The sequence below is a fragment of the Ambystoma mexicanum genome, chromosome 7p, assembly GCF_040938575.1.
Source record: "Ambystoma mexicanum isolate Mex_15411 chromosome 7p, UKY_AmexF1_1, whole genome shotgun sequence".
Taxonomy (NCBI): Eukaryota; Metazoa; Chordata; class Amphibia; order Caudata; family Ambystomatidae; genus Ambystoma; species Ambystoma mexicanum.
In genome coordinates, this window is record NC_090939.1 from 400,802,261 (window position 1) to 400,829,709 (window position 27,449).

The 27,449-nt window shown below is 47.3% G+C and overlaps 1 protein-coding gene across 2 annotated transcripts in view; it reads right to left on the reverse strand.

The window, feature by feature from the left end:
• ROBO1 (roundabout guidance receptor 1) overlaps positions 1-27,449 on the reverse strand; it is a 2,404,538-nt gene that overhangs the window by 643,666 nt on the left and 1,733,423 nt on the right. Inside the window, exon 1 of one of the 2 annotated variants that reach the window (XM_069636444.1) lies at positions 19,044-20,092. The exons of the other annotated variant lie outside the window; for it this stretch is intronic. Within the exon in view, the coding sequence (XP_069492545.1) occupies positions 19,044-19,101 (58 nt within the window). The 5' untranslated portion in view covers positions 19,102-20,092. Of the gene's footprint in view, positions 1-19,043; positions 20,093-27,449 lie in introns of those variants that run through there. 2 annotated transcript variants of the gene reach the window in all.

Below are 27,449 nucleotides of genomic sequence, written 5' to 3' on the forward strand. Positions count from 1 at the left end.
AGCAATGGACGAGCAATCAAGGCCTAGCTTCTCAGGAGGTGATGCAGGCTGGTTCTTAAGTACAGTGTACCCCAAGCCCCCACAAAGGAATGTCCACTCACTGTATTGGTTAGAACACAGTCTTTATATAATCAATATTCAAGGTTATGTACACTTATCATAATAACTCACTTTGTACTCCGGAAAATCAACAATGGCAAATATATACAATTCTAAAGTGGTACCACCCTTTGTATTAGATCTTATTAAAGTGCATCAACAATACTGTAACAATGTCACACAGATCAATAGAGTGAAACCAGCAATAGAGAGAGGAGAGAAAATAAGATGGTTGAGCAATAGGCAGAATACTGGCCCCTACCACTAGGCACAGTTCTGTGTGGAGATCCCCCCACCTGGGCAACCTGTAAAATAAAGATATAGCACAAGCCCAGTCCATATATTGTTCTGCAAGTCTTATTCCCTCCTATAATGTTTTTACCCCCCACAATGTACCTGGTGGAGTCGAGTTCTTCGAAGAGGCGTCGACAGATCCTTCTTGAGCGACCCCCTTTCAAGCGGGAGTCACGGATCGTCGAGAGGCGTCGTGAAACGTCGAGGAACTCGGTGTTCCGTGACGGGGAATCGACGGCCCTTCTTGAATGCCTTCCCTTTCAAGCGGGAGACACGGGGCGTCGAACGTCCGTCGACAAACAGGGTAGAACGGCGTCGAGGAGGCGGCAGCTTCGTCCGAGCGGTGCTCGTCGGCGTCTGAGCGTCAGCGTCCTGCAAGGCAGAGGCGTGCGGGGCACCTCGGTGACAATAGTTCTGGACCGCAAAAATTGTGGAGTCGGAGGCCCAGCAAGGGCGTCGAGTCGTTCGAGTCTTTGTGGTCTTCGGGTGGCGGGAAACCCACCGGCAGGTTTCTCCTCGGCGCGTTGGTCGTCCTCGACTTTCTCCGGCAGGACAAAGCGGTCGACGGTGCGGACGAGGGAGTCCTTCGATTCGAATGTTCTTAGGCAAAGGAGCGGACGGCTCCGGTCGTCGGCGGCACGGCGTCAAGTGGTTCCCACGGCTGGGTAACACAACTTCAACGGGCCTCCAGCGGTTACACAAACCTGCGAACCCTCGTCGACGGCAATGGACTTCGACGGCGGCGATATCCGGGTGCTTCACTTCGATCTCCTCGGCGGTCCCGTCTCGGGTCGGCAGCCTTTCGAGGGTCTGTCTTCCAGGGCGCTTCGGCGAAGATGGAGCGGTGCTCGATGGTCCCTCGGAGCACGGGAAGAGGGCGCCTTACCAGGTCCTCTCTCGGGTCAGTCTTCGACGATTTCGGCAGCCTTCGGATCGGTCGAAGCAAATGCAACAGCAAGTCTTCTTCTTCCAGCTGGACGTCGAGGATCAGCAGTTCCAGTTACTCTTAGAGTGGAGACTCAGCTCCAGAACGCTTCTGAACGTTCCCTGAACCTTTTGAACAGTGGTGAGAGGTCCCCAGAAATACTATTCTGTCTCTCATCCACACTGCTGGCACACACTCAGCATCCAATCAAACAGAAGGGCATTCATGCAGTCAGTCAGCCAATCAGGCACACAGTGCATTCAGGCCACACTCCTCCCTTTCAGACACTCGCAACAAGGAATGTGGATTGGGACAAGTACCCAGCCATTCAACACTACACACTGCATTCAGGCCAGTTTCGGGCAGGGCTGTCTCAGTCTTTGTCTCTCATGCCAGAAACCAGACAACCACAACAAGGAGTGTATATTGGTCACACACTCCATTCACCCAGGTCCCACCCACAGGAGGTACCCACAACATACAGTCACTGGGAAGGCTCCACTCAGTCTAGCTGGGCCTTCACAACAACACCATATATGGAACTTCCACCCAACAGCCAGTCAGGGGGAAGGGACAGAGTCAGGGCTTCCCAGGACTTTGGGAAAACAAGGTAACAGGCAATAGAAAGCAAGAGGCCACAGGGGTCATCTTGTTTCCTATCAGGAATCAACTGATCCCAATGGCAGGGCCTGGGTATGCCAAAATGGAGGACACCCAGAGCACCTGTCAAATTCAGCATGGAGCTGCCACCAGCCCATACCCTGCTCTGTGGGCCACCCACATGTGCCCAAAAACATACACTAGGGGCACAGGGTTGTACCCCTACCCATGGGTGCCATAAGGGTATCCCATGGGTCTGTTCACCAAACCAAAAGAGAGAGCTGCACTGCCAGGAGTCCCACATGGACTCCTGGGCAGAAAACATGACAGAACACACGATAAAAAGCAGTAAAGGACAAGGATTCAGAGGCCCTGTCCCTCTGATGCATTTCCAGCATCACAATTACATGATATACTAAAGATAGCAATGCATTGTGTTGAATGGTACTGAAAATATGCCACACTACCATTACCTATTGTACAGGCTGTGGCATGTTGAATTGTTAACTAAGAACTTACCTGCCATTGTACAGCCTTGAGAAGGACCAAAATTGGTTGAAAAACATATTGGCTAGTGCAATGACTTAGGACTGGGGCAATCACTTGGTTTGAGGGCAACATTCATAGTGTGTGAATATTAAATTATGTACTAATGATGGAACAAACGCAGTCTTGTTGTAATATTATTTAAGATTCAATTGGCAGTAGGTTGCATGGTAGATACGCTGTAATTGGTTCCCTGCATAAACTGCTGAAAATACACAATGTCAATCTATAAGGGAGATGATTCAGCGAAGCCTGCACTGGGTCACCTTCCTCTGTCATCCAAACAACCTGAATGCTTCCCTGTGCCAATATTGAAATAATATGTTGTTATTTTTGTATGTTAGTTGTTCAAAGACTCAATATCGATCTCTAGTTTTGAAGGGTTTTCTGGAGAAAACAACATGTTATGAGATTTGTGGTGATTCTCTTCTACTGAAAAGAGGAGATTTGAAGGTGCACTCAGTGATGAAACACAGGCTACAGCTTATGTTGCCTAGCTTTTGGAGACCTAATAAGTGGCATTGGTATGGCCTAGGAGCACTGAGGAAGTCTTGAAGGGTATCCCCCCCATTTACTCACGCAACAACTTCAACACTGATCTCTTCAACATTCACTTTGTCATTTACTTCTTCTAACATGTACTTTGTCTGCATTTTCACATTGTCAGGGTGGCAATGATAGCTGTAAGGTTAGGGTTGGGGCCAAGGAGAGGTTAGGAAATGAATATGGGTTAGAAAAGAATGGGGTACGGGTAGTCTCTCCCCCTGTAATGACGAAGTGAATGTTAGAAGAAGTGAAAGATCAGAGAAGTAAAGGTATGAAGAGGTCAGTGTGAACAAGTGAATGTATGGCAAAGTGAAAGCTGAAGAAGTAAGAACCCAAGACTGCAAGGATCATATTCAAGACCCTCTGCATTGTCCACAAGGCTTTCTGGGGCCTGTGGCCTACCTATCTGCAATGCGGCCTACCTAAATACTGTTCCTCATGAGCCCTTGGCTCGTCTACCTCCAACATTCTGTGAGTGAGCCGGTTCTCAAAGCAGAGATTTGGGGGGGATCCTTATCCTCAGCAGGTGCCTCCCTTTGGAAGAGCCTCTCTGCTGCCCTCTGCCTTGAACCTGATCTTCTTAAGTTTTGAAAACTCCTCAAGACCTTCCTTTTCTCCTCTTCCTTTGGCCGTCCTCTACCCTTCTAACCTAGCCCTTTGCCCTCTCCATCTCTCCTTCCTTACAGCTTCCTGACTGGCCACCTGGTGTACCTCGGAGTCTTACCAGTCCCAGGCACCCCTGCCAGTCCCCTCTTTCACTTGCCTCAGGGCCCTAATCCTTCCCACCTTCACTGCACTTATAACAGTCCAAGAGAGTGCCTCTGTCTGCACTTACCCCAGTCTATGCCGACTGGGTGCACTTTGACCTCCCACTCCCTGTGACCCTCCATGCTATTGCACGACCCAAATGCAACGTGCCTGATGCTTGTCTGTCTGTTCACTCTTGTCTTCTCCCCTTAATTGCACTGGTAAAAGTGCAGAATCGCTGTTAGAACTACTTGCTTTGCCTCAACAGTTGAATGTATTTTACGCACTATGCAGGCTATTATCGTCTCAGAATTTCAAGGGCTCTGAGAAACTGCTGTTTTTCCCCTTGGTACCCACCCTCCTTGAGAACTTTGAAACACTTTCGTGTGTATAGGCGCTATATAAATAAACTACACAACCCCAACATTTGAGTGTTTTTGCATTTGATCAGGTTATGATAATTATGTGTTATTTATATAGCACCTTAATCCAAAGCCCTTTACAGAGTACATATTTACATACAATATCAACCAACCGAAATTGGTAGTCATTTATCGGCCTCGGAATGATGAAAGGCTGAGTTGGCCTTGCCAGGATTCAAACCTGCAGATCACACTCAGAACACAGCAGCGAGCGCTCAACCTGCGGAGCTATCTTAGTGGCAATGGGAATTGAATGCATACAAGAGTGATGTGTGTGTGTGGTAATTCATATCACGTTACGGTATCTCGGGCATATGATTGCAATTGTGTGGGATATCAGGGGAAGGCAGTGGTAAATCAGGAGCAATGTAAATACCCTCATAACTATCCCTCGGGCATGAATTTTCTTATTCCATTTTTTTTTTAATCGTTAATAAGTAAGATTTGGGAAAAACCTTATAAGATGCTTCTCCTTATAAGAAAATCAAGGGGAAAGGTTTACAGCGGACAATGCATGATGTTTGTACAGAGGCCCTGAAAGAACACTGTGACGTATACTAGCAATTTCATACCTGGGAAATAATATAATTACAGAGAAAATAAGACAAACAAATAAAAACATATTTAAAAAAGAAAGCAAAAAGATGCTGTATACTGGTCCATAAATAGGAACATGAACATGCCCCGCCCCTTGGCGCATATCCCTGGGCAGCGGAACTCGCGTTATAAAAGCAAACACACTGACATGATGAACGGTAAAGTTTGTTTTAATTGTAAAAAAACATAACTCCTGCAGAAGTGGTGGAGAGGCGGTTTCCGTGCCAACTCCTACGGTCGGATAAAAACGGCAAGGTAATCTTTAGTGCTCCCATGTTATTGCATTTAGAAGTGGGAGAAACGTGATTTAGTGCCTCGGGCCACACTGGAAACTTAATCCCACAAAAACGGCATTCATTCGGGAGGCCAGGTGTCTTACATTCACAGAACTTAATTTCTCATCGGCGGCCACTGCCGCCAGAAAAGCCGTGCGCAGTTCATTCCCAAACAAACACAAATAAGTCAGTCACGAGGGCGCCCGAGTGCAAAACGTGACCCAAATGTGCTGGCGCTTTTAATTGAGGCGCCCAGATGTGGCCTCGCAGATATAACGTTGAATCGAGAGGGCTGCTGGGAAGGCAAGGAGGGCTGCTGGGAAGGCAAGGGGGCTCTGACAGAGAGACAGACACATGGCGACATGAAAGCCGTCGGCAACAATGAGGCCCCGGTCGTGCCTTGACGATGAACGCGGCCTAGCAAAACGGATGCTGGGGCCCGGCACCAAAGCAGGCTGCCTGCCTCTCTCCCAAACCGCTGGCTCGGTGAGAGCAGTTCAAGTTTTCCGCTGGAATGCGAGCCGCGCTCGCCCATCATGTTTGTTTGCGGATCTTCAAAGCCGGGCGTGCTCCTGGCGCAGCGCGAGGCCCTAATCACAATCCGCTGCCGGGGCACGGGCTGCTGCCGTTTCTGTGGACGCTGCAGGCAGCCTCGCGGGGCTTTCATGTGGAGACCCGGGGAGGAGCCTACACGCTCGCGGGCCTCCGGAGCAGAGATAGCACGTCCCCGTGAAGCAGCCTGACCTCCAGTTCACTTCGCAGGCCCGGCAGATCAAGCCTTTTAGACAGACAGCGATACCCGGGACTTTCCCGCCCTCCATTCTCTCTGGACAAGCCGTCAACAAACAACTCGGCGACTGGCCCCGTGCTTGCAGAAACACACCTGGATTAGAGTCTTAGCTTTTTTGGGTTGGCTGTTTATTTCTTTTTTTATGTCAAACTAATGTTAGTTCCTGCCCTTCTTTTCGCCCATTCAGGAAGTGTAGCATCGACATTTTGTAACCAAAGTGGAATACATGTCCAGTGAGCAAGTGCAGTTCTCAATGGACAAACTACCTCGGAACAGTGCACCGGTCTGCTCTACACAGTAACAAGTGAACACAACACATCATACGTTTAGGCCTGTCTTGTCATAGAATAGGAGTGTGGAGCTGGTTTGCTAAAATGGTCATTCCACGCACCTCATTAGAGTACCGCAATACAATAATGCTTTATTAGCATGCTTAAGCATGCACGTATTGCCAAAGCTGTGTTGTGTTTCTTTCATTCATGAGTTAGACAGTGTTCACATAAATCAGTTTAGCAGCTGACTATGTTTATTAGATGTGTGTGCCTAGTTGGAGGGGGTGGGGTGGGTTGATGGTGACTAACGGTCATCCCACAGAAGTCTTGGCATTTGCCTTGGTAAGAGAGTGTTAATTGCAAAGTGTGCTGCTCTAGAAACAGACCTGCCTAGTCTCCGGTTTAGCCCAGACTTCAGCTTTCCGGGCTCTTCTCTGGTGCTAGGGGGAAGAGAGTGGAGTCTCCAGGTTTCCACCAGTGCCCCCCCACACCTTCATGTGATTGGCTACAAACATACTGCTAGTGGCCAATCACATGGAAGCGTGGGAGGATACATAGCATTGCAAGCAAACCCAGCTCCTTTTCTGGCATCACAAAGTGGTGTTTGCCTTTTTTTAACCCATGTGGGCGGGGCAAGTGGGTGGAGTCTTATGTGGATGTGGGCAGGGTGTCAGGGTGACGCGGATCACCTTAAATGTAGAAGTGTCTGACTAGACATGAGGGTGAACAAGCTGAAGCGCTTTGAGTGGGAACGCCATGACGGCAGTGCGTCTGATTATTGAGCCAAGGGGCACAGAGACGATTGGGCAAGCTGAAGCAGAAGCCCTTCCAACCCCTCTGCGGACCGAGACTCATCTGGGCAGCAATTAGGAAACAAGCCAAGGAAACAGCGCTGATCATGAAGGATTACTCAAGTGCAAAGTAGCACTGGCAACAGAAGAATGCCATGAGATATGAGTTTAAGACTGTGATACCACTGAGAGGCCAACCTAGCACATCCCCACCACCCTGCCCCCACCCCTCCCCCCTCGATGAAGTGTGTACCACAGGTGTGTAATAAGAGTGACATTTGATTGTAGGATTCCAAGAAAAAGCAATACAAACATCAACATCAACAAATGATTATGATTATTATAACACAAAACTGGTGCTGCCACAATCTGAACACGATATGCAAATAACCACAGCGCCTAAAACACATACACAAGCACTCACTAGATTAAACAGTGTTAGTTGAATCAAAATGCAGGTATTACATATCTGAAGGGAATTGGGGACCCTGATTTATGTTTTGCTCTGAATGATTTGCAGTTAACCTTACAGCAGACATGCTTTCCAAAAATGTTGGAGGTTCACATATAACGCTTCTGCCTGAACTAATTATCAGAGCGGGAACACAACACGTGTTCATTTGCTATGAACCACGATTTCTGTGATTCATTAGCAAAATACTCTTTTGGGGGTATTCTGTCTCCTTAATGTGCTGTGGGTGAACGTGTGTAATGCTTAAGACAATCAGGCAGCTGGCAGCTTCCCTTTGTGCCCCACCGCACACACATGTACCCGAAAAGAGCCTGTAAACCCAGTGGAATGCTCTCGATTTGGTGTCTTAAACAGTAAATGTGTGTATAGTGGTAGTTTTAATGCATCTGCTACTGGTAAAACCCCTTTCGTATGACCCTCTTTTTAATCTCCTGGCAAGATAAAAGGTCCCTGAATGAAAGCCCAGCTCAAACAGTTAATGGCCATTAATCCCTATATCGCTTCAGCGATCTCTTCCTCTTCCGTATATTAACATTCTGGCACCATTTCATGTTCTAAAAATAGACGCTGAACCGAAAACAACAATCTCAGGTCCGAATTTTGATGGAATTATTGGTTCATGGAATCAAATGCCTGCATAGAAGCCGCCCGTCCCTTTTTATGTATGTATGTTTTACAGGTCAGCTCTTTGCATCTGAGCAGAGATGTGGACAGCAAACCTGTATGGGCCAATGATGATCAACAATCCCGGACACACTTGACCATGTTAGCACCTGGTCCCTCGGAGAGAGTTGACATATTTTCAGGTAATTAAAGTTCAAGGGCTGGCTAATAACACAACATCTTCAGTAGTATAGGGCCTAAAGGAAACTGGGTAAAAAGTAACCAATGTAATGTGCAGTAGAAAAAATGCACACATACAACATACTCTCCCTACACAGTGCTGCTAAAGCACACTATCAAAGCATGTAACCTCAGAATCCAGGCCCATGAAAATGCGGCGGCCAGGGAAGGTGGACATGTTCACTGACAGCTCAGAACTGGCAGATAAGCACATATTGCATGCTGTTGGAGTAGTATCACCATCAATTCCACCTCACGCGCACTACACATGTATTGGTGTTTTTTGTGCATATGGTTGCCTCAAGCATGCACGTGTCAGTCAATTCAGAGGCCTAAACATTGTTTGCCATCAAAATTGGATTGTGAATGTCGGCCAGTGCCACATTTAGATAGAATAGCAAATATTAGCCATTGCCACATCTAGGCTGCATTGGGAATATTACCAATGCCTCATTTGGTTAGAATTGTGAATGCTAGCTTGCTTCACATCTAGACAGGATTTTGAAGGTGGGCCAGTGCCACATTTGGATATAATTGTGAATATTGGTGTGCATCATATATAGACAGGATTGTGAATACTAGCCAGTGCCGGGTCTAGATAGAAATGCAGAGATATTCACGTGCCACATCTAGAAAGAACGCGTACATGAAGCACATATCATTTCTAGATAGCGAGGCCAATAACCAACCCACTAACAATTTCATCCCTCAGCATACACCGCTCAAACTCTAACCAAACAGAACCCTAAAACACAACAAACCGCACAAACTCCACTACACCGCAACAACAAAACAAACCACACATAGCTTCACACAACATCACCCGGCGGCTACTGACAGGAAAGCACCCCCAAGCTCAGCGAACGGTGTTAACTGAACTGAAGCTGCCAAACAGCACATCACTGCTCTCCCACACTTATTCCGCTTGTCCCCACTAACTCACCTCCTTCCATTTCAGATCCGCCAGAGCACCAAGGGACCACTCGGTGGTGACACATCGCAGTACAAGTATCCTTTCACATTAACATTAACAAAATGTTCCTGAACACACAGCAAAAAAAGGCAACATTTTCACACAAAAAGAAAAAAGTATTTTCCTCGAGGGAAGAATAGTGTGGAAGGTGGAAGCAGCAATTTTTTTTTCTCCAAATCTGTTCTACTGCCTGTGGTACAAAAAATCAGCAGTTGTGCCCACCCTGGTGCCATGTTTCCATATCATCAACGTGCCACATTCACGTTTCAAAAAGGATTCCAATCAAAAGCTTACAATTATGCAATTATCTATAGACAGGATGTTTTCAAGCAATGCTTAACTGACAGCTGCTTCCCAAGAGTCCATCCGGATAACTAAAGATCTGCTCATAACATGGCTCCCAAAACATTCTGAGGAACACGCAGAACGGTGGAAGACCCTTTCAACTTAGGGCTCGACCCTCTGGAACTCCTTCTCGATTTAACTTCCTCAACTAGGGACTCAACAAGTTATGGAAAACTTCGGAACATTGGCCTGATTTTTACTTCTCATTGACACAACTTGCCTTTATTTGTTATCTTGTCCAAATAGTTCCACCTGCTATCAGTGACACTTATTAACTTCCCTCTGACAAAGTGCTGAAGCACCAACAATCGAAAAGGGAATGCTGCCAGCCAGGGACAGCTGTTAATCAAAGATGTTCAGGAAGACTTGTTGTAACAGTGTATCAGTGTGATATTAAGTGCATGCATTGAAGCCAAAGCAGTGTAACAACAAATATCTTTACAGGTGCTGTCCTGAGCTAGGTGCTCTGTCTTTAGCAGGAAAAGCCAAATAAAATGGCATTTACAGCTAAAAAGTATTTAAGGCCTGATTCATGGAATTTTTTGCACAGTGCAAAGTGCCTTTTCACTGGTGCAAAATGACTTCGCCCTGCCAACAAATACCCTGAGTCATAGAACAGTGCAAAGTGTCTTTTGCCGTGCAAAGCCACTTTGGCCTGAAAAAATTCACTTTGCACTGCTCCACCCTGATTCATGGAACAGTGCAAAGTGTATTTTTACAAGGCAAAATAACTTTGCACGGCAAAAGTACACTTTGCACTGTTCCATGAATCAGGGCGTTTGTTGGCAGTGCAAAGTCACTTTGCCCCAGTGAAAAGTCACTTTACACCGTGCAAAAAAATTCCATGAATCAGGCCCTTTGAAGCTTAAGAGGTGTTCCTTATGCTGAATTCTTGCTGCATGATTTTAGGGTGAAATCCTATCCTTATATACAGTGGTCAAAGTGGGCGGGAGCAGTCGGGAGCGGTGCTCCTCTACTTCTTTTAATTAAGTTTTACCGTTCCTATACTTTTATTTTAAAAAGAAACCGTTCCGGAATGGTTTTGTTTTAAAATAAAAGTGTAGGAAGCAGTTGAAAGTGGACGTTCTCTTAAAAAGCAGGTGCGTGTGTTTTAGGGTTTGTATTGTGCATGTGAGGCGGTATGGTGATGGGGTTTGTGGGGAGTGGTGCAGGCCCTTAGGGAACATAGTTTCACTACTTCTTTTCGTACACTCGACCACTGCTTATATAAAACATTGCGTGTAAGATGCATCACCTCTGCACTAACTCGGGAGGTGAGTATTTCCTAGTGCACATCTGTCGCAAAATAAACACCATTGACCAGACAAACAAACTAAGGCGGTGATTCAATTAGTTAGATAACATTCTGCTTGATTACAGATTCGACCATCCACCTGTCCACACTGATAAAAACTGCAAACCCTGCCAGTATCTTTGAGCACACAGCTCTCGTGGTGTGAAGTCTTACTCTAGGTGGCTAACACATCTCCGGTAAAATGTGCCTTTAACCCTCATTGTCTGACATATTTGTTTCACTCGGTGAAGGTACTCCCATTCCTTGGGAAGGGGCCCCTGGTCAAACTCTCAAAATTCTCCCGAAATCCCTGCTTTTCTTTTGATGTCTATGCCATTTTAGCAAAACGCATCCTTTCAGCTAATGTGCATACCCAGAATGCATTGCTCAGTGGCACTGAACTGGAGGTAAGCCTCCAGTAATCACCCCACGTGATGCTGTGGCATGTATAGCTTCTTAGCTGAAATGCTCTATTCTAATCTCGCATTTAAGGTAGAGCGACTTTGTTCATACATTTTAAACCCATCTGAACAATAATAATAACACGATCCGGTACCCTATACCAATGCTTGTCATTAGAATGTCTCAGTGTACCACACATATATGTATGATGTGGTCTGATAAGACAATGTATACAATATTACTACCCAATGAGACAAAGACACTTTCTAGCAGCATAATGCATTTTTTGAGCTAACGTTCATGTGTACAATGCATTGCTCATTGGCAAGGAAGGGCAGGTGAACTCCCAGGGGTGGTTACTGGGTGGAATTGCGGTGTGCGTGGCTTGTTAGGTTAGACGGACTATTCGGGCAGAAGGGTATTTTTCATGCATTTTTAAACCCACCATAGCATTGATAGGGTGTAGTTCAGATTGTATAATGCTCTATATTACATACATTTCATAGCATTGTATTTTGCGTTTTCCCCTGGAAATCGAAACAAGTAAAAAAGCCTTTATATAACAAAAGAAAATACACCCATCAAGTAATTATATCATGCCGTGCATAAAAACACATACGAAAAGTAATGCTAAACCGCATTGTACCAAACCACACAATATCCTTACACGTTTAGCATTTCTTAAAGCCCAAATGCCTCCAAGCTTAGTAATGAGATCTCTCAAAATACTTTAAAATAACACACGTTTCCTTGTTGTGCTTGAACCTGGCATCTCAACACGACTATTCAAGGTCGTGAAGTCCAGTTCTGAAAATCAAAATCCATTCCATATTTCCAGGCTACACACACACACACACGTAAATACAGTGAACCTACTCAGAATTATTTTTAGAGTCAGTGGTTATCCGGAAAACCTATCGTGGGGTCTCCTGGTGATCCACTTTGGAGACCCCTGATGTAGAATACTGCTCATCCAATGCTGTAAAAAGCTGGCCTGCGTTTTCCTCTCCTACTCTTGGTGTAGTTGTTGAACTGTGTGAGGAGGTGGCTTAACTCTGTTTAACACAAGCACCAAATTACAGTTGGACCAATGTGCTTCTTCTTTTCCTATGTCCAAGTACACACCTGTCAGGCCGTGGTGTTCAAACAGTAGACCTGGGATTTTACGGGCGCACAGCTGGCTGCTGGCTCTCCAGGGGGGCAACCATGCTTTTGAAAAAGGAGGACTTGGCCTGCCTTAATGAGAAAATATCAAAAGTTCCAGCATTTGGGGGGATCAGCCAACTTTCTTTCACTCAAGGGAGTGAGGGGAGCGTTCAGCATAAAATTGTAATCTAACATGCTTGCTTTTAATCACATACATTTCTCCAAGATCAGGTTTCAAAGGCAATTCTTCCGTTTGGTAATGTTAACAGCGGGCCCTGGCACTTCTGAAAATATTTTTTGGAATGAGTTGGTGGTTGAATTGCACTGGAGCCTCCAATGAAAATGTAGAACAGGACAATGTATTGCCTCATCTATTAACCAAACATCTATGTTTATAACCTTAACGCAGTGGCCTTCAAACTGGGGGGGGGCCTGAAGGATATCCACGGGGTGCCCCAGACTCTTAAAAAAGGGATTACGATGACTGTTTCTAATGTAAAAAAGGATTAGGATGACTGCGTTGAAGAGAAAATATAAATGGTAGATAATCTGCTTATATTTTAACGAGTCTGTCCCCCGTGGACATGGTTTAGTCCCTCTAGCACGGCCAACCCCTACGGGGTGGAGGGTGTCATACTTTCACTCCAGGAGGGCTCATTATGAAAACATTTGAATACCACTGCCTTAAAGAAAGAGACCAGTGTTGGCTGTGCAACATCCACAAGAGAGCAACTGCATTTATTTGCAACACTCTTAATTGTCAGTGTACCTTCATGGCCCCAGACCTCACAGCCATAGTGCAAACAAGAGAGAATTTTGACCTGAATGACATGTAGACATGTGTCAAATGCTGGACTGACTGCAGAAGCTTATGATGGTTCGCACTCAAGTCTTAACAACCATTACTTCTCAGTATGTGTAGAGTTGGGAGTGACCACTACCTGAAAGTGAATTCCCAATAAATAAATGTGTTGGCCTCTCCCACAGCCTGAACCGGCCAAGATGTAACCCTTTAATAGCCTTTGTTAATGGAATCAGTGTTCTCTTTACTGAGATTTAGCTACAGACTGAGACTCCAAAAATGGTCACAAGATTGAATAAAGCGGTTCTCCAACTTCATGAGGTGAGATCCAACCGGTGCTATGACTGGAGTATGGCAAGCATCTACATTTATATCTATTTACTTTTGGAGGCTCAGTTTCTAGAACTGGCATGGATGCTTCAAGCTGAACCAGAAACACATTAACTGGAGGGGCTTACAAAGAGGCTTTCCTCATTCTTCTATTTAGCCCAATCTCTGGGGTCATTATGTAAAGACCTGTCAAATCTAACTGAAGTGGCGGGCCATATAAAATTAGCAAATAAGCTATAACAATCCAGCATCTAAAGTGATTATCTGTCCAAACCTAACCCACAGCAGATTTCTAGTTACAGAATCAAATGCTTGGCCACATCTAGAAGAGAAAAATGTAAATAGTAGTCCCTAACCGTGGTGTAGTCCACAGCAGCATTTCTGGTCTGATGGCATTGTCAATGGTACTATAAGCCAAAACAACCCTACATTGTGGGTGAATGTTATGTGTAGCCACACACTTCTGTGCCATTTGCCCTGTGGATCTTTCCTACTGTATCCAGAAGTGAACTTAAGTGATAGCATTTTGGATCTGAAGTGGGCAATTCTTGTGTGAGTGCCACCTACGAGCCGAAGGGTCTGTATTTGTTTATGGTTCATTCATTTTGGCTATCAGGTGGTGCTTAATGCAGTGGAATACAGCTAGGAAGGAGAAGGCATACGTGGAGCGGTAAACAGCTTGTGGGTGTTGTTTGGTTATTTATCCCTCCATTGTCTGCCCATGACCGAGCTAATCCTGATGCCCATTCCCACCCATTACCAGTCCCTTCTTAGCCAAAACAGAGCTTCCTGGGATCACTTTGATCAAGTTCGAACAATCAGTATCATCAAACATTGTCCTGTCCCTATTGTTTCTAAGCAGTTTGCTAAGAGTCAAAAGTTTTTTGGAAGTTGTAAATGTGCTACTGGTTTATTAAATATGTCTGAACTATGTGTGCCTTCAGCCACTTGAGTAAAATGTGTCCCTTGCACTAAAGTACAGTTAAAACAAACATTGTAAAAAAACAGTTTTGGGTTGTGTACTATTATTTAATAGGCATTTTATATCCACTATCATATGTTCATTTAATGAGAACGTTTTCCAACGGTTGTCATTTTATGGCAATGCTGTTACATTATGGCAACCATTATGCTTGGCAAATGCCTATTCTATGCATACACAAAACCAAAAATGTTGGATTAGCCAATGCTTGCTTACATATAGCCACTGCTATGTTGCCTATCAGTACTGCCCTTTGATAATCCAAGTCGATGAAAAGAATATAGAATCAGTAAAGATGTACATGATTTGAGACTGGACTGTCTATCCTGTGACCAATCACACAGCTCATTGAACATGGGAGGGTATCGGGGGCTACTTTGTTGCAAATCCTTCCTACTTAGTAGAACGGCCCCTGTTGAATGGCGTATGATTTAAAGTGAGCATATATTTAGTGGACATGTAAGCAGAAAATACACATGCACTGAATTTCATTGGGTATCATTTGCATGATAGCTAACTCTGAAAACCTGATTGTATATTACAGGACTTGCAAACTGTACTAGCCCACTCACATTGGTGAGGAGATTGTATGAATAATTAGAATCATTTACACAGTACTCCACCATGCTGTTGAGTATGGGGATGTTAGAAACTTGTTCTTAATATTTACTGCAAACAAACTTTGTTTGTAGTAAATGGCAAATAGAAGTTTCACTGTGCATGGGTAGCCTTTGGGTGGCAGCATCGAACCAAATATCAAGTGTGCTTATGGTGACATGCTCTATTTTATAGAAGCACTGGTAAATAATTTGTCATCATGAGCAGAATGCATTTCTCTTAGGTTGAGTGGGTAATTAAGGAACTCGCCCTGCAGGGCGAATGGAATTTTGAACAATTTGCTAGGCATGTAGTACTAATCAGTAGATTGACAAGTTCAGTCCTACTATAAAAAGTAATTGATGGTGGGTCCTCTTCCTGCAGTTTTCACCCAACAGTCTCTACTGTTCCTCTCCCAACCCTCTCCTTCCTTTGGGCACCATTCACAAAATGTCTTCCCAACGGCTGCCCTAAAAATAAATAAATAAATAAACAGATAACTAACTGCACACATACATGGAGAGAACTCAGTTATCACTCAGCATTATTAATGGAGAAGGTTTGGAAGTCACGGGTTACAAAGGATATGTTATGTCTCCATTCTTGGCGAACAGAGAAGTATGATTGCACAATGTTGAAGAGCTATATTAGTGTGTTTGAAAAGACAGCACAAAAAGCTTTCAGGTGCATGGTCTGTGAAAAATTGTGGACCATTATAACACATGACACACTGCATCCTCCTTCAAATGAAAGGTTCAACTAAGGCACCAGCAATGCCTCCTGTAGACCGTGGTCTACTAAAACGCCAGGGATATTGCACATAGACACCTCCAGGCCTACCAACACAATGTACTAGCATACCAATGGCGGACGTAGCCCAGTCACATTTGTGGAATTTAGCCCATTACAGGAAATTGTAGAGCTGAGCAGTATGAGCCTTGACAGGCCACTATGCACATAATTCCATTGAAAACTATTCAGAGAAGATTCGGGCATGTGCTGCTTGGTGAACCGTCTTCAATGGAGGTAGAGATCCATCGAGAGCTGTATGCACCAAAGCAATGGAAACAAAAAGGGCCTCATTACAACCCAGCCGTTAAGGGTTTAACGCCTGATTACCATTTTAACGCCTGCTTTTAGCAGGCGTTAAAATGCAAGGCGCTAACCCGCCTTGGTGCTAATTACGGCACCGTAAATTACGGTGCCGTAATTAGCGCCTTCCCCACTCCCATTATGCCCTATGGGGCAAAAATGGGAATGGGGAAGGGTAAATCCGCCATCCACCATGGTGTAAACAGAGTTTACACCATGGTGGTAAAGTAGGGAACTTACCGCCTGGGTTGTAATGAGGCCCAAAGACCCGCCCACACGCATTAACTTGGGTCTATCTTGGTAATTCCTTCCTCTGGAAGTCCAGGGTTCGAAGACTTTAGCTTCCGTGCTATTGCTGCCATTACAGATTTGGAGACCGATTTTCTGGGACCAGTGTGGGTGTAATATACTATCCTATTCACTTTACCGGGGACACAAACCACATTACCCCCAAAATAGATTTCACAACCATATGTGTTGATACACATTTCTGTTCCAATGGCAATGTCAATCACGGAACAGAGCAGCCAAAGAGTATTCAGACACCCGCCGCCCACCTTAGAGAGATTGCATGCGTAACCCACCGCACTAAAAGGCCACACCTCTGGCAGATGCGCCCTACAGGAATGACCGGCCCCTTCACGTGGCATGGTGCAGAACAACTTAAGGTGAATAGCGAAGGCATTTCCCTTGGCAAGTCTCATGATTGTGAAGGATTCACCACTGATATGCGAGATATTTAAGTGGAAATATAAGCCCATTGCCACCTTTTCAAACGTGAGTGTAGTATGTGTAGATTATGAGTGCGTGTAACTTGTCTTCCACCAAAATGGAAACCTACCGTAAAGGCCATCAGAGACCGGATACGTGTACATAATATTAGGAAATGCATAACCGCTGAAAGTGCTGACTATTGAGCAGAATACCACAAAGGTACCACACAGGACTCTTCCAAAGAAAGACCTTTGAAAGGAGGATGACGAGGTGGTGCGGAATCGCCACCTGTTTCCAGAGACCCCACACCCATTGGCTGGGATCGGAAAGCAGAACTCCCAACCGGAAGTGACCCACATACCTCAATGTAGGAGGTAAAGAAATGGGCACTCTGTTGTAGAGTGCAGTATACAATATACAATGCCCGCGAAAAACCCACCCAGCACCACACAGATCCTGGCTGATCTTTCACGAGTAAGACACCCCCCCCCACCCAAAGTCTCTCCCCATCTGAGCCTACACTCCCATGTTTCAGCACCCACCGATGACTCCTTAAGTGGATGCAATGTGTCTGTGATTGCTGTACATCATTGAGGGGCGTGCGTCTTTATCTCTGCGTGTTTCTTTAACTGGCAAAGCCAGACCTAGCTAGACGCTGTCTTCCGCCTGAAATCATGCTCCTCATCTGCTTGGGAACCTTGCAGCAAACAAGTAGATGTTTCGCGCGTGGATTTCAACACGTACAGGTTCTCTAAAATCTGAGTGGGGTTGTCGAGGTAATGCCACGTGGAGGCTGCACGGTGCATAGATTTTTAATGGAATTGTGGCTCGGCTTTGCTTAAAAAACGTGATGTATGGCTTGAATTAGGAGTCCAGGTATTGGTGATTTACAAGAGAATCCATGAAAGGGCAGCAGCGGGACAGACGCGGTGACCTCCAGAGAGTGTGCATACATTACAACTGGACAGGTCAAAGGTCGCCTAGCCTTCCGGACACAGGGCAGAAATGGCGCAGATGATTTGAGAGATAGCTAGCTCCTGGGCCAAGGAGGAGGAAGCCAAGGGGGCCGTCCGGGTTCAACAGGATACAATTGCGCCCCTCCCATCCACATTCTCCTCCAGAGTCATTATGCCCCCTCGCTAATTTCATCTTCAAAGCAAACACGAGCGCCGGGGCGACTTCCTACACATGAGGACTTTCGGGGAAATACCCCTGTTATCTGCTGCGCCTCCCAGAGGCAGGCCATCACGCAGTGCCGTGTAGGGAGTGGAAGTCCCTCCCCCTTCCCCCCCCCCCCCCCCCCCCCGTGAAATAAGACTTAATTACAACCCCAGGGCACATCAAAGAAGTGCTCCCGCCAGACAATGCTCTCTCAGGAGACCGCTTGAAGTTTGGCCCGGCTCGCGCACCCGGCTTGCACACTGCAGCCCCTCCCCCAACACACATACACTCGACGCGCTGAAGTGCTGACAGTCCATCAGGAGCCGGAAATACAGCAAAGCCCCCTTCCCGAACTCAAGGCACAGATACCAATCAGCCCCTCGCATCATCGCAGTCTCCAGCACCGGAAGCACTTCTTCTCCCAGTCGCCACAGTACCTGACGCATGACTGACATGTGTGCCCCCAGCACACCTCGTCACATCATGCATGCACGTGGAGGCCCTAGACTGCATTTCATTATTATTATTTTTTTTTTAAAGGACCAATTCATGACAGTGTGGCAATAATACAAGTTGGAAAAATGTTGGAAAACTGGCTCCTTCTGGTACATGTAAATGCTTGCTAGGTTTCTAATGCATGGGGACCAAACTACAAGTTTCTATTTTGGTTGATAGCCTCACTTAACTAACGGTATGACATTGTGCACCAAAATCGGCCTGTTGGCACGGTTTAACCTTTGTGTGATGGGACTCAGAGGGCTAAGACATGGACTCAGAAAACGGCATAAATAATTCCATCAGAACCGCCCAAAACACACATTTTGCTTTAAGAGCCGTGTCTTGTCACAACTCCTAAATGTGTACCACTTGCTTCTCCTTACCCATCAGAGTGACCCTAGACAAACTTCGCATTAGTATAGGGACCTCCTTCCATGTTCCCCTTTTACCAGGCAGTATTCATCACATTGAGAGGTGTGCGTTCTTACCAGAAGCGATGCATAGTATTCCACAGAGAAGGCAAAAATGAAGGAAGTCCGCGAGCATTGTAGTCAGGTAGCGCCCGCGAACAGTCTCATGCCGGAGAAAGCGGCAGGACCACGGTGGCTCCTGTGGGCTCAGAGCAGGCGTCGCCCCGTGCGCCTGGCGGAGCGGTGCGCTGGGTACTCCTCGAGACGCACATGGGCTCCGGAACACCCGGCTCCCCTGTCCCGGACTTTCTGCTCTGCGTCCCTCCTCAGTGGCTGGCACGCAGCCTGTGTACCACTTCTGCCTCTAAGCCGGACCGTGCCTCTGAGATGACCGGCGCTAGGGAGAGGCGGCACATTGGCTGAGAAAAGGAGCGTTCTCCTGTCCACGAGGTGTCCGGTCCTCCCGGCAGAGGCTCCGCCACGGGGCTGAGATGTAACGAGTAGACAGTGCTGCCGTGCTTCCCTGTGCACGGCAGCCGTGTGGAACGTAGATGGATGGAGTACGAGCGTGCAGGGCACCTGGGTATGTTCACAAATCCACGCTCCTCCAGGGCTACTGCACACGCCTATCACGAAAGGAGGTCGGCTCCACCGCACACGGATTCAAGCAGCTCCTGCAGCAAGTATCACTTCCACGGCGCGGAGGCTGCGAGGAGTTGCGGGCTCTTCTCTCTGGCACACTGTGATCCTCAGCTCCCCGCCCCCTTCTCTCGCAACAGCTCAGGACTGGGAGCACGGCCTCCGGGGCGCACAGCCAGCCGTGCCTGCTGCACTCTGTGTGCACTGAACCCCCTCGGGCATTTCTGGTCGGCAAAGGCAATAACCGCGGGCAGGGAGCAAGCACAGAGCTCGGCCTGTGGACTCTTAACAAGGGATAACCAGCAGCGGTTACCACCGACGGAGGGATGGAGGTGGGTGGGGCGGGGGTCAGAATGGAGCCAGCCCAATTCTGCTGAGAGCCGGGAGGGAAACCTCGCCCAGTAAGTGATCGGCGTGGAAAGGGGGTGTTAGCAGGCTGAAGTTGCACAGAGCCGGGAGGGAATCTCCGCTCGGGCAGGGAATCAGCATAAAAGGAGGAGGGTGTGAGAGGACTGGCATCACGGAGAGCTTAAAACTCTGCCCCAGCTGCAATCACCGGGACAAAAGGGAGGAGGGGGTCGAGCCGGGCAGGCTGCACGCTGAGCCGGAGTAATCAGCAACATGCGCGACCTGTCTACAGCATTAAGGGCATGCGTGTGTGTGGCAGCACCGCACCAGACTTCGCGTGTTTATATTTTGGGGGCAATTAACAACACGCGAACTTCCAAGGACAATGCGAAATTAGGATAGGCATTTTGGTTGCTGACTTTGAGAACCAAGACCTATCAACATATGGAAGGAATGTTCAATTTTCCGAGGATGAATAGTCTTAATTGCATTTCACGATGGTAGTATATGACGGGAACACGTCTCTCAGATGGAGCAAAGAGTGTCCGTGTTTGAAGCTTCACCATGCCTCTCGCGCACCAGGTGGATGGTGTGATGGAGAAGAAGAAGCTTCTATGTAGCCAACTACTTAACGTCTTTGGACATTTCTAGCTGTCAGAAGGCCGTTAACCCACTGAGCAACCTAAGTGGATGTGGAGCTTACGACGTACAGGGTACACTCTAAACCACAATGCTGGCCAATGGGACCCCTAGCTGTCTTGCTTAATCTAGAACCAGTGGCATGCACGTTACACACAGGTGTATGCACCACACAGTCCACTTAATTGGCATACTGCGGTGTCCCCGACAACATTTCCCCGATTCTGAAAAGTTAAATGTTAAATGTTAAAGGTATTTGTACCGCTCGCCGTCACCAACGGAATTGGTCCCCAGGCGCTCTGGCGGATCTGTAAACAATAAGGTGGGATGGGTTAGTAAGGTGAAGAGGGAGTAGGATAGTGAGAGGAGTGGTGTTCTGTTGGCAGCTTCAACTGGGTATACACCGGGTGCTGCGCTTTGGTGCGAGTATCGGATCAATGTCAGTCCGCGTGTGCTGTTGCTCTGGCTTATGTGTTGTTGCAGTGTTGTGAAGTGCGTGCGGCTTGTTGTGCGAGAGATGCTTGTGTGAGTTTTTTGAGTGAGATAAGTATGCAGAATTTGAGTTTATATCCACTGACTTTGCACTGCAAAACTACACTTTGCACAGTTCCATGAATCAGGTGTAAAGTCACTTTTCAGCAGTGCCAAGTCACTTTGAAACATGCAAAACAGTCCATGTATAGGGCCCACTGTCTCTGCGAGACCGGGCACATTGCTAACATTTTTTATATTGCGCCCAATTAACACCTCCGTGGTCGCAAAATGCAGAGTTGCTCCCAAAATGACACCTAGTCCGGTTCATCAAAAAAGCAACCGACTCGGGACTTCTCGTGTTTTTAGTACGAAGTCTTACATTTAAATACATGTCTGCACCATACACCACCAGAGAGGGGCTTTTTCTTATTGTGGCTATTGTCAGCTTCACTTGGATGCAATATGTTAGCACTGAGGAAATACTGCGCCCTGATTTGAACACACACCTGTCTTTTAGCTTGTGTCATTGGATTTCTTCTTCCTGTAGTGTTATTTATCCGTTACAAATGGAGGACCGTGAATACCACATTGCAAAGTGACACAATGAGTTCTCGCTAAACTCTCCTACTGTTTGCAAGAATTAATCAAAGGCACACTCCAAAGGGGACTGTGTAAAAGCACCTGCTGTAGTCGCTCGTTGATAGCGGTATGCAGGTGGATGTCATGCAGGAGATTAAATTTACAGTCCAAAAGAACACATATGTTTATTTTTTATTTCTCTGTAAATCAATCGCGGAAATGAAAAAGACAGCTTTGAACGACTTATCATTCATATTTAGTTGCTGATATCTTGATTGGTGATAAGCAGTGTGGGGTTTTGTCTTTAAGCTGCAACTGAACTGATAACAACTGAACTGATAACAAAGAACTGATCCAACCAATTAGAGACAGGGTAATAGCAAGTGTTTGCAGCCCAGCACGAGGGAGGCTCTGCTGAGGTGCACTGCTTTAGAGGCTCACACTCAAATGGGACACTGAACCCTCTTCCCTCATCTAACCTAAGGGGCACTGAATACCCTATCAGAAAGTATTAGGGTGGGGACTCTGTCCACCCATGTGTACCTACAATGAAGAGTAAACAGACCCCCAACAGACACATGCACTTTCCCACCAGTCAGTGAAAAATCAAATCACACACAAAAAGCATGGCAGTCTACTCTCAACCAACCCGGCCGACACTTTTTAAGATGTATCCATTCCAAACAAACTTGTGGTAAGGTCAGCCACTGATAGCCAACATTAATTGCTCAAACATATATGACCATTAAAGACACGCTGTTCCATGTTTGTTGTATATCAGGGGGTACTGCGAGAATGTTTCTGGATGAATGAAGTTTGGTAGGTGGCTAAAAAAGACGAAATGATGTGGAGACCACAGAAAAGGTGGTGAACCCGAAGGCCCTTTAAGACGAGGTAACACTCTACAGGGTGGATGGGGATGGGGAAATTACTCGAACATCAATAATAAAACCGACTCAGGAAGTTGGCAAAAGACTTGCACATAGATTCATGGAATTAATGTGTGCTGAAATTTTCAGCGAAAGCTTTCGAAAGCGTGCGATTCGCAGTGCCAATGCCAAAATCGCGCACAGCGATTCATGGAAGTCTGTGCGCGTGTAAATCCCAGGATGTGCGCCAAAATTCTGCGTGGCGCACGCTGGCACACACGTCTCCAAACAGCGTGCGCTACGCGCACAGCGAAATCACACATAGCGCGGCGCACACAACAAAAGTAGGAGGAACAGAGGGCGTGACACGTGGAATGGGGAACAACGTGTGAAAATGTGGGTGTCACGGGGGAAGTACAGGAGGCAAATGCGCGGAACGCCCACATGCACGTTCAAAACACGTATTCATGGATTCGAACGGGGCTAACGCGTGCGCCAAAAAAGAGACGCTAATCCAGACACACGTACACCAGCAGGAAGCAGGCGTACGTGGACCCGTGCAGGATAAAAGTGCACGCAAACAACAAACAAGCTCAGACGCCAGGATGAATATACTGTTCCTAGCAGCAGTGGTCGTGGGATACCGCAGGAAAAGGAGGAGGATAGTCAGGCCCAGAATTTTTACCCCCAGAACCAGCCTTTTTGGGATGCCTGATGAACAGGTGTATGGGAGGTACAGGTTTCCACCTCACATAATACTCGCCCTGGTCAGTGAGTGGGAGGATGACCTCACATCACCCACCCTGTGCTCCCAAGCACTCAGCCCCCTGGAGAAGGTCCTCAATGTACTGCACTTCTTGGCCACTGGATCATTTCAGCGGACAAGTGCTATAGTGGGGGGATGTCACAGGCTACGCAGTCACGCTGCCTACACCAGGTCTTGGCCATCATGACTGCACGCCCATCAGTCCGCAGGCACATATACCTGCCCAGAACACCTGCAGAAAGGCAGGCTGCCGTCCAGGATTTCTACGGGGTGGCACAATTCCCCAAAGTCCTAGGTGCCATTGATAGCACCCATGTGGCTCTACGTCCCCCCAGGGCATCAGAGCACATCTATAGAAACCGCAAGCACTGGCATTCCATCAACGTCCAGGTAGTATGTGTTGCCAAGGGAATCATCACCTCAGTATATGCCAACTATCCAGGGTCCCCCCCATGACAGTTTTATTTACAGAATGTCAACCCTAAACCAGGACCTAGAAGCTGGGCGGCATGGCAATACATGGCTGCTCGGTGAGTATAAATGCCACAGCACATGCATGCATGTCAGATACTGAGTAATGTCACAACCCCACTAATGATACCCATCACCACCTCCCCAGTGCCTACCCTCTGAGCACCCATATGATGACGCCAATTCGGAACCCCACCACGCCCCCCGAGGTAAGATACAACACAGCCCAGATTGCAACCCGGGGCATAGTGGAGCGCACATTCGGAGTGCTCAAGTCATGCTTTTGCTCCCTTGACCGTTCTGGCGGGCAGCTGTTATACGCTCCCCCAGTAGTGTGCAGGATCATAGTGGCAGCATGTGTCCTGCACAACGTTGCAACACGCTGGGGCCTGCCCGTGGACATGGTGGTGCCCCCACATCCCCAACCACATGCACGCCGCTGCGCATGGGAGGGGAAAGAGCACGGGGTGAGGAGCCCGTATGCAGCTGGAGGCTAATTACTTCACCTAAAATCACACCCCTGTGGAGTGTACACAGCCCTGGCACATACCAGCTGACAATCAGTGATGATGACATAAGGGACAGTCAACTGTCACAACCATACCAGCCTGAGATTGGTCACCTGGAAGTGTTACATTGTGTGCATCCCTACCTACACAAACACCACCAATGCTGTGTCATCAAAAGACACACTTCTATGCTGCTAAATTCCTTACCCCCTTGCAAAATACAACATGACAACAGTGCCATGTCACATCAACCCCTCCCCAGCACCGCCACCCAACACACCATGGCATGTCATGCTATGTGAGAGCAAACAAAGCAATCCCCAAAACATGACACAAGTGTCACAAAGTACAGTGTCTCTAATAGAAACTGCAACTACACAACCTCAAACATAGCATAAACATGACAGTACTAAGTTAAAGTAGTGGTAGTCTTACAACCTGATTATGCCAGCACATCGACCACTTCCAACTGTACAGTGCTGCTGCCACACAAATGTGTAAGTGCACTGCTTACAACGCGAACTCCATCTCCAAAGTAGACCGCCTTGTGAAGACATGAGGAATGAACCTGCAAATTAGGAGGAAGACATAGATGCACAAGCACATATCAATACACCATGCAGTGTACAATACAACAACAATATCCACTAGGAATGTATACACAGTATTGACTACAGACTGCCCACACATCTCATGGGAGTCCAGTGTCACTGTGTAAGTCACTGTCACTTGGGCACACCCTTTGCAAGCCCATGGAAACGGGAAGCAGGAGGGGTGTGTGTCTCACAAACCCAAGCATCTAACCCAAACTCTGGACAAGCCTGCATGTGCCCAGCCAGAATACAGTGGATGCCCATGGGAGCCACACAAGGCAACACACTGTAAAAAAAATAAAAAAAATAATCAAAAATCAAAAATGGCCATGTGGGGGCAGGGGGGTGGGGGGGCGGCACCTAGGAGGTCCGAGGACAGGGTGCGCACCAACAGCCACTTGTGTGGATGTTGGGGAAAAAAAAACACCTCCATGGGCTCATGGCCTGCACGGCTATGCCAATGTGGGAGAACTGCTGCTGTTGCTCTCATCACCCTCTGCTGCTGCCACAGGAGGTGGTGGTGCTATGGGAGGCAGCCCACGCAAAGCCCTGGTATGGTCCTCCATGGCAGCAAGCATGCGGGTGTGGAAGGTCTCGTTCTGGAGGATTATAGTGCGGAGATCCCCATGCACCACCTGACATGATGCCTGGATCTCCTCCCGAGTTGCCTCCATCTCAGCTGAGAGCGAACGTGTGAGCCGCTCCAGCTGCTGTTCTGTCCTCAAGTTAGTGGAAGCATCAAGGTCAACAAGAGTCTCCCTGAGGTGATGGAGTTCTACCCTCAGGGCTTCCCTGTGGCCCTTGGACTCTATTGATATCGATTGGCGTAGAGTCTCCAGTGCCGCCCGTCTGTCCCTGTTGGACGCCAACATGTCCTCCCTGTGTGATTGGCAAATGGAGTCTGTTGCCTGCTGTAGTTGCTCCATCTGCCTTTCAGGGGGGACAATGGAAGTGGCCACCCTCTCCATTGCTTGAGCCATCATCTCAACTGATGCTGCCTGTTGGGTTGCCATACTGTACATGGATTGTTCCCATGCGGTATTGCCTGATGGTGTACGGCCACCGTGTCGGCGGGCACCACACCTGTTTGGGGCAAGGCGATCTGCGCCTTGCTGTGCCGGCACTGCTTGAGGCTGCAGGACTGCATTCCCCCTCTGATATGCTGGCCCAGGAACAGGATCAGATGTTGTGGAGTGTGACCCTGCATCCGTAACCGACATAGGCGGATTTACAAACACTGACATCCCCATAGAGTGTTCTACCCCTGGTGCAGGTGGGTTGGACAGAACAGAATCCCTGCCAGAAACACTTACCTGCGACGCCACATAGGTCTCATCATCCGAATCAGCACCTGAATAGAGGTCTGGGGAGGTGCACCCAGAGACACCCCTGAACAGAATGGTCTGCAGCAAGATTGGGTTCTCACCCACCACCACACCACGTCCCCCACTGGTGCCCGGTCGTGCCTGCGATCCCTCCTGGGTCTGCACCATTTCCTCAACCTCAACAGCATCAAGTGCGTCATCCCTTGCAAAAACATGAAAGACAAAAAATGGAAACAGGCATTAGCACCATAGCACACAAATTGTCCTGACAAGCTACAGAACCAGTACCCGATTTACACATGTCCCACATGACTATAACCCTCCCATGCATGCACTGTCACTGAGTTGGAAGGGGAGGCAAAAGGCAGACACTGATGACACCAAGATGGAAGAGCAACACATTTGCTGCATGCTGGGTAGCACTGCCATCACACATTGGCCTGTGAGTGGCATGTCCAATACACATACATGACACATGCCATCACACAGATGGCATGTACCATAGCCATGGTACATTCCACAAGTACATCCATATGTCAGTGAATGAATACTGTCAGCCATCCATGTGAGATGGACATGATGAGATGAAAAATGCTACATAATGTGACAAAATAGGCATGTGCCACACATTGCAACACATCCAGTGTACAAAAATACAGTGATTGCAGGCCGATGTACACATCAATGGTTGTGCACTTCAACATGACAGGAAACAACTATCATGTTCCACATTCAAACAGGCCCCAAAAATGTATGTGATCAGGCCAATACTCAATCAACCTGCATGGTCAAATCATTCACCTAACAAGGTAACACATGTGGGCCAATGTGGGGTTCATCAATGACAGAAGCATGTCACAAATGTGACAATAGAGCTGAGGAATGCGTAGCAAAAGTGGGAGAATTGAAACAATCAGCCTGAACGAACACTGAAAAATACAAACAATGTTGTTGCAAGATGCCACTTCAAGGCCAACTGCCGTAATGTTGCGCTAAATTACTACTGTGGGCAGAAGGGATACTGTCACACCCAAATCCAAGGCCGCTGAATGTTTTGGATGAAGCACATGGGTGACCCATACCACTCAGGCACACACACCCTCACCTGGCACTCAATCAGAACCCATCACCCAAACAACATACACATGCATTACACACACATGCATGGGCACTCACCGGACAATGCATCATAATCAGGTAGTTCTCCCACACCTTGGATCTGTTCCTCTGTGACGAAGGCCCCAGCAACAGACTCATGTTCAGTGAGTTTGT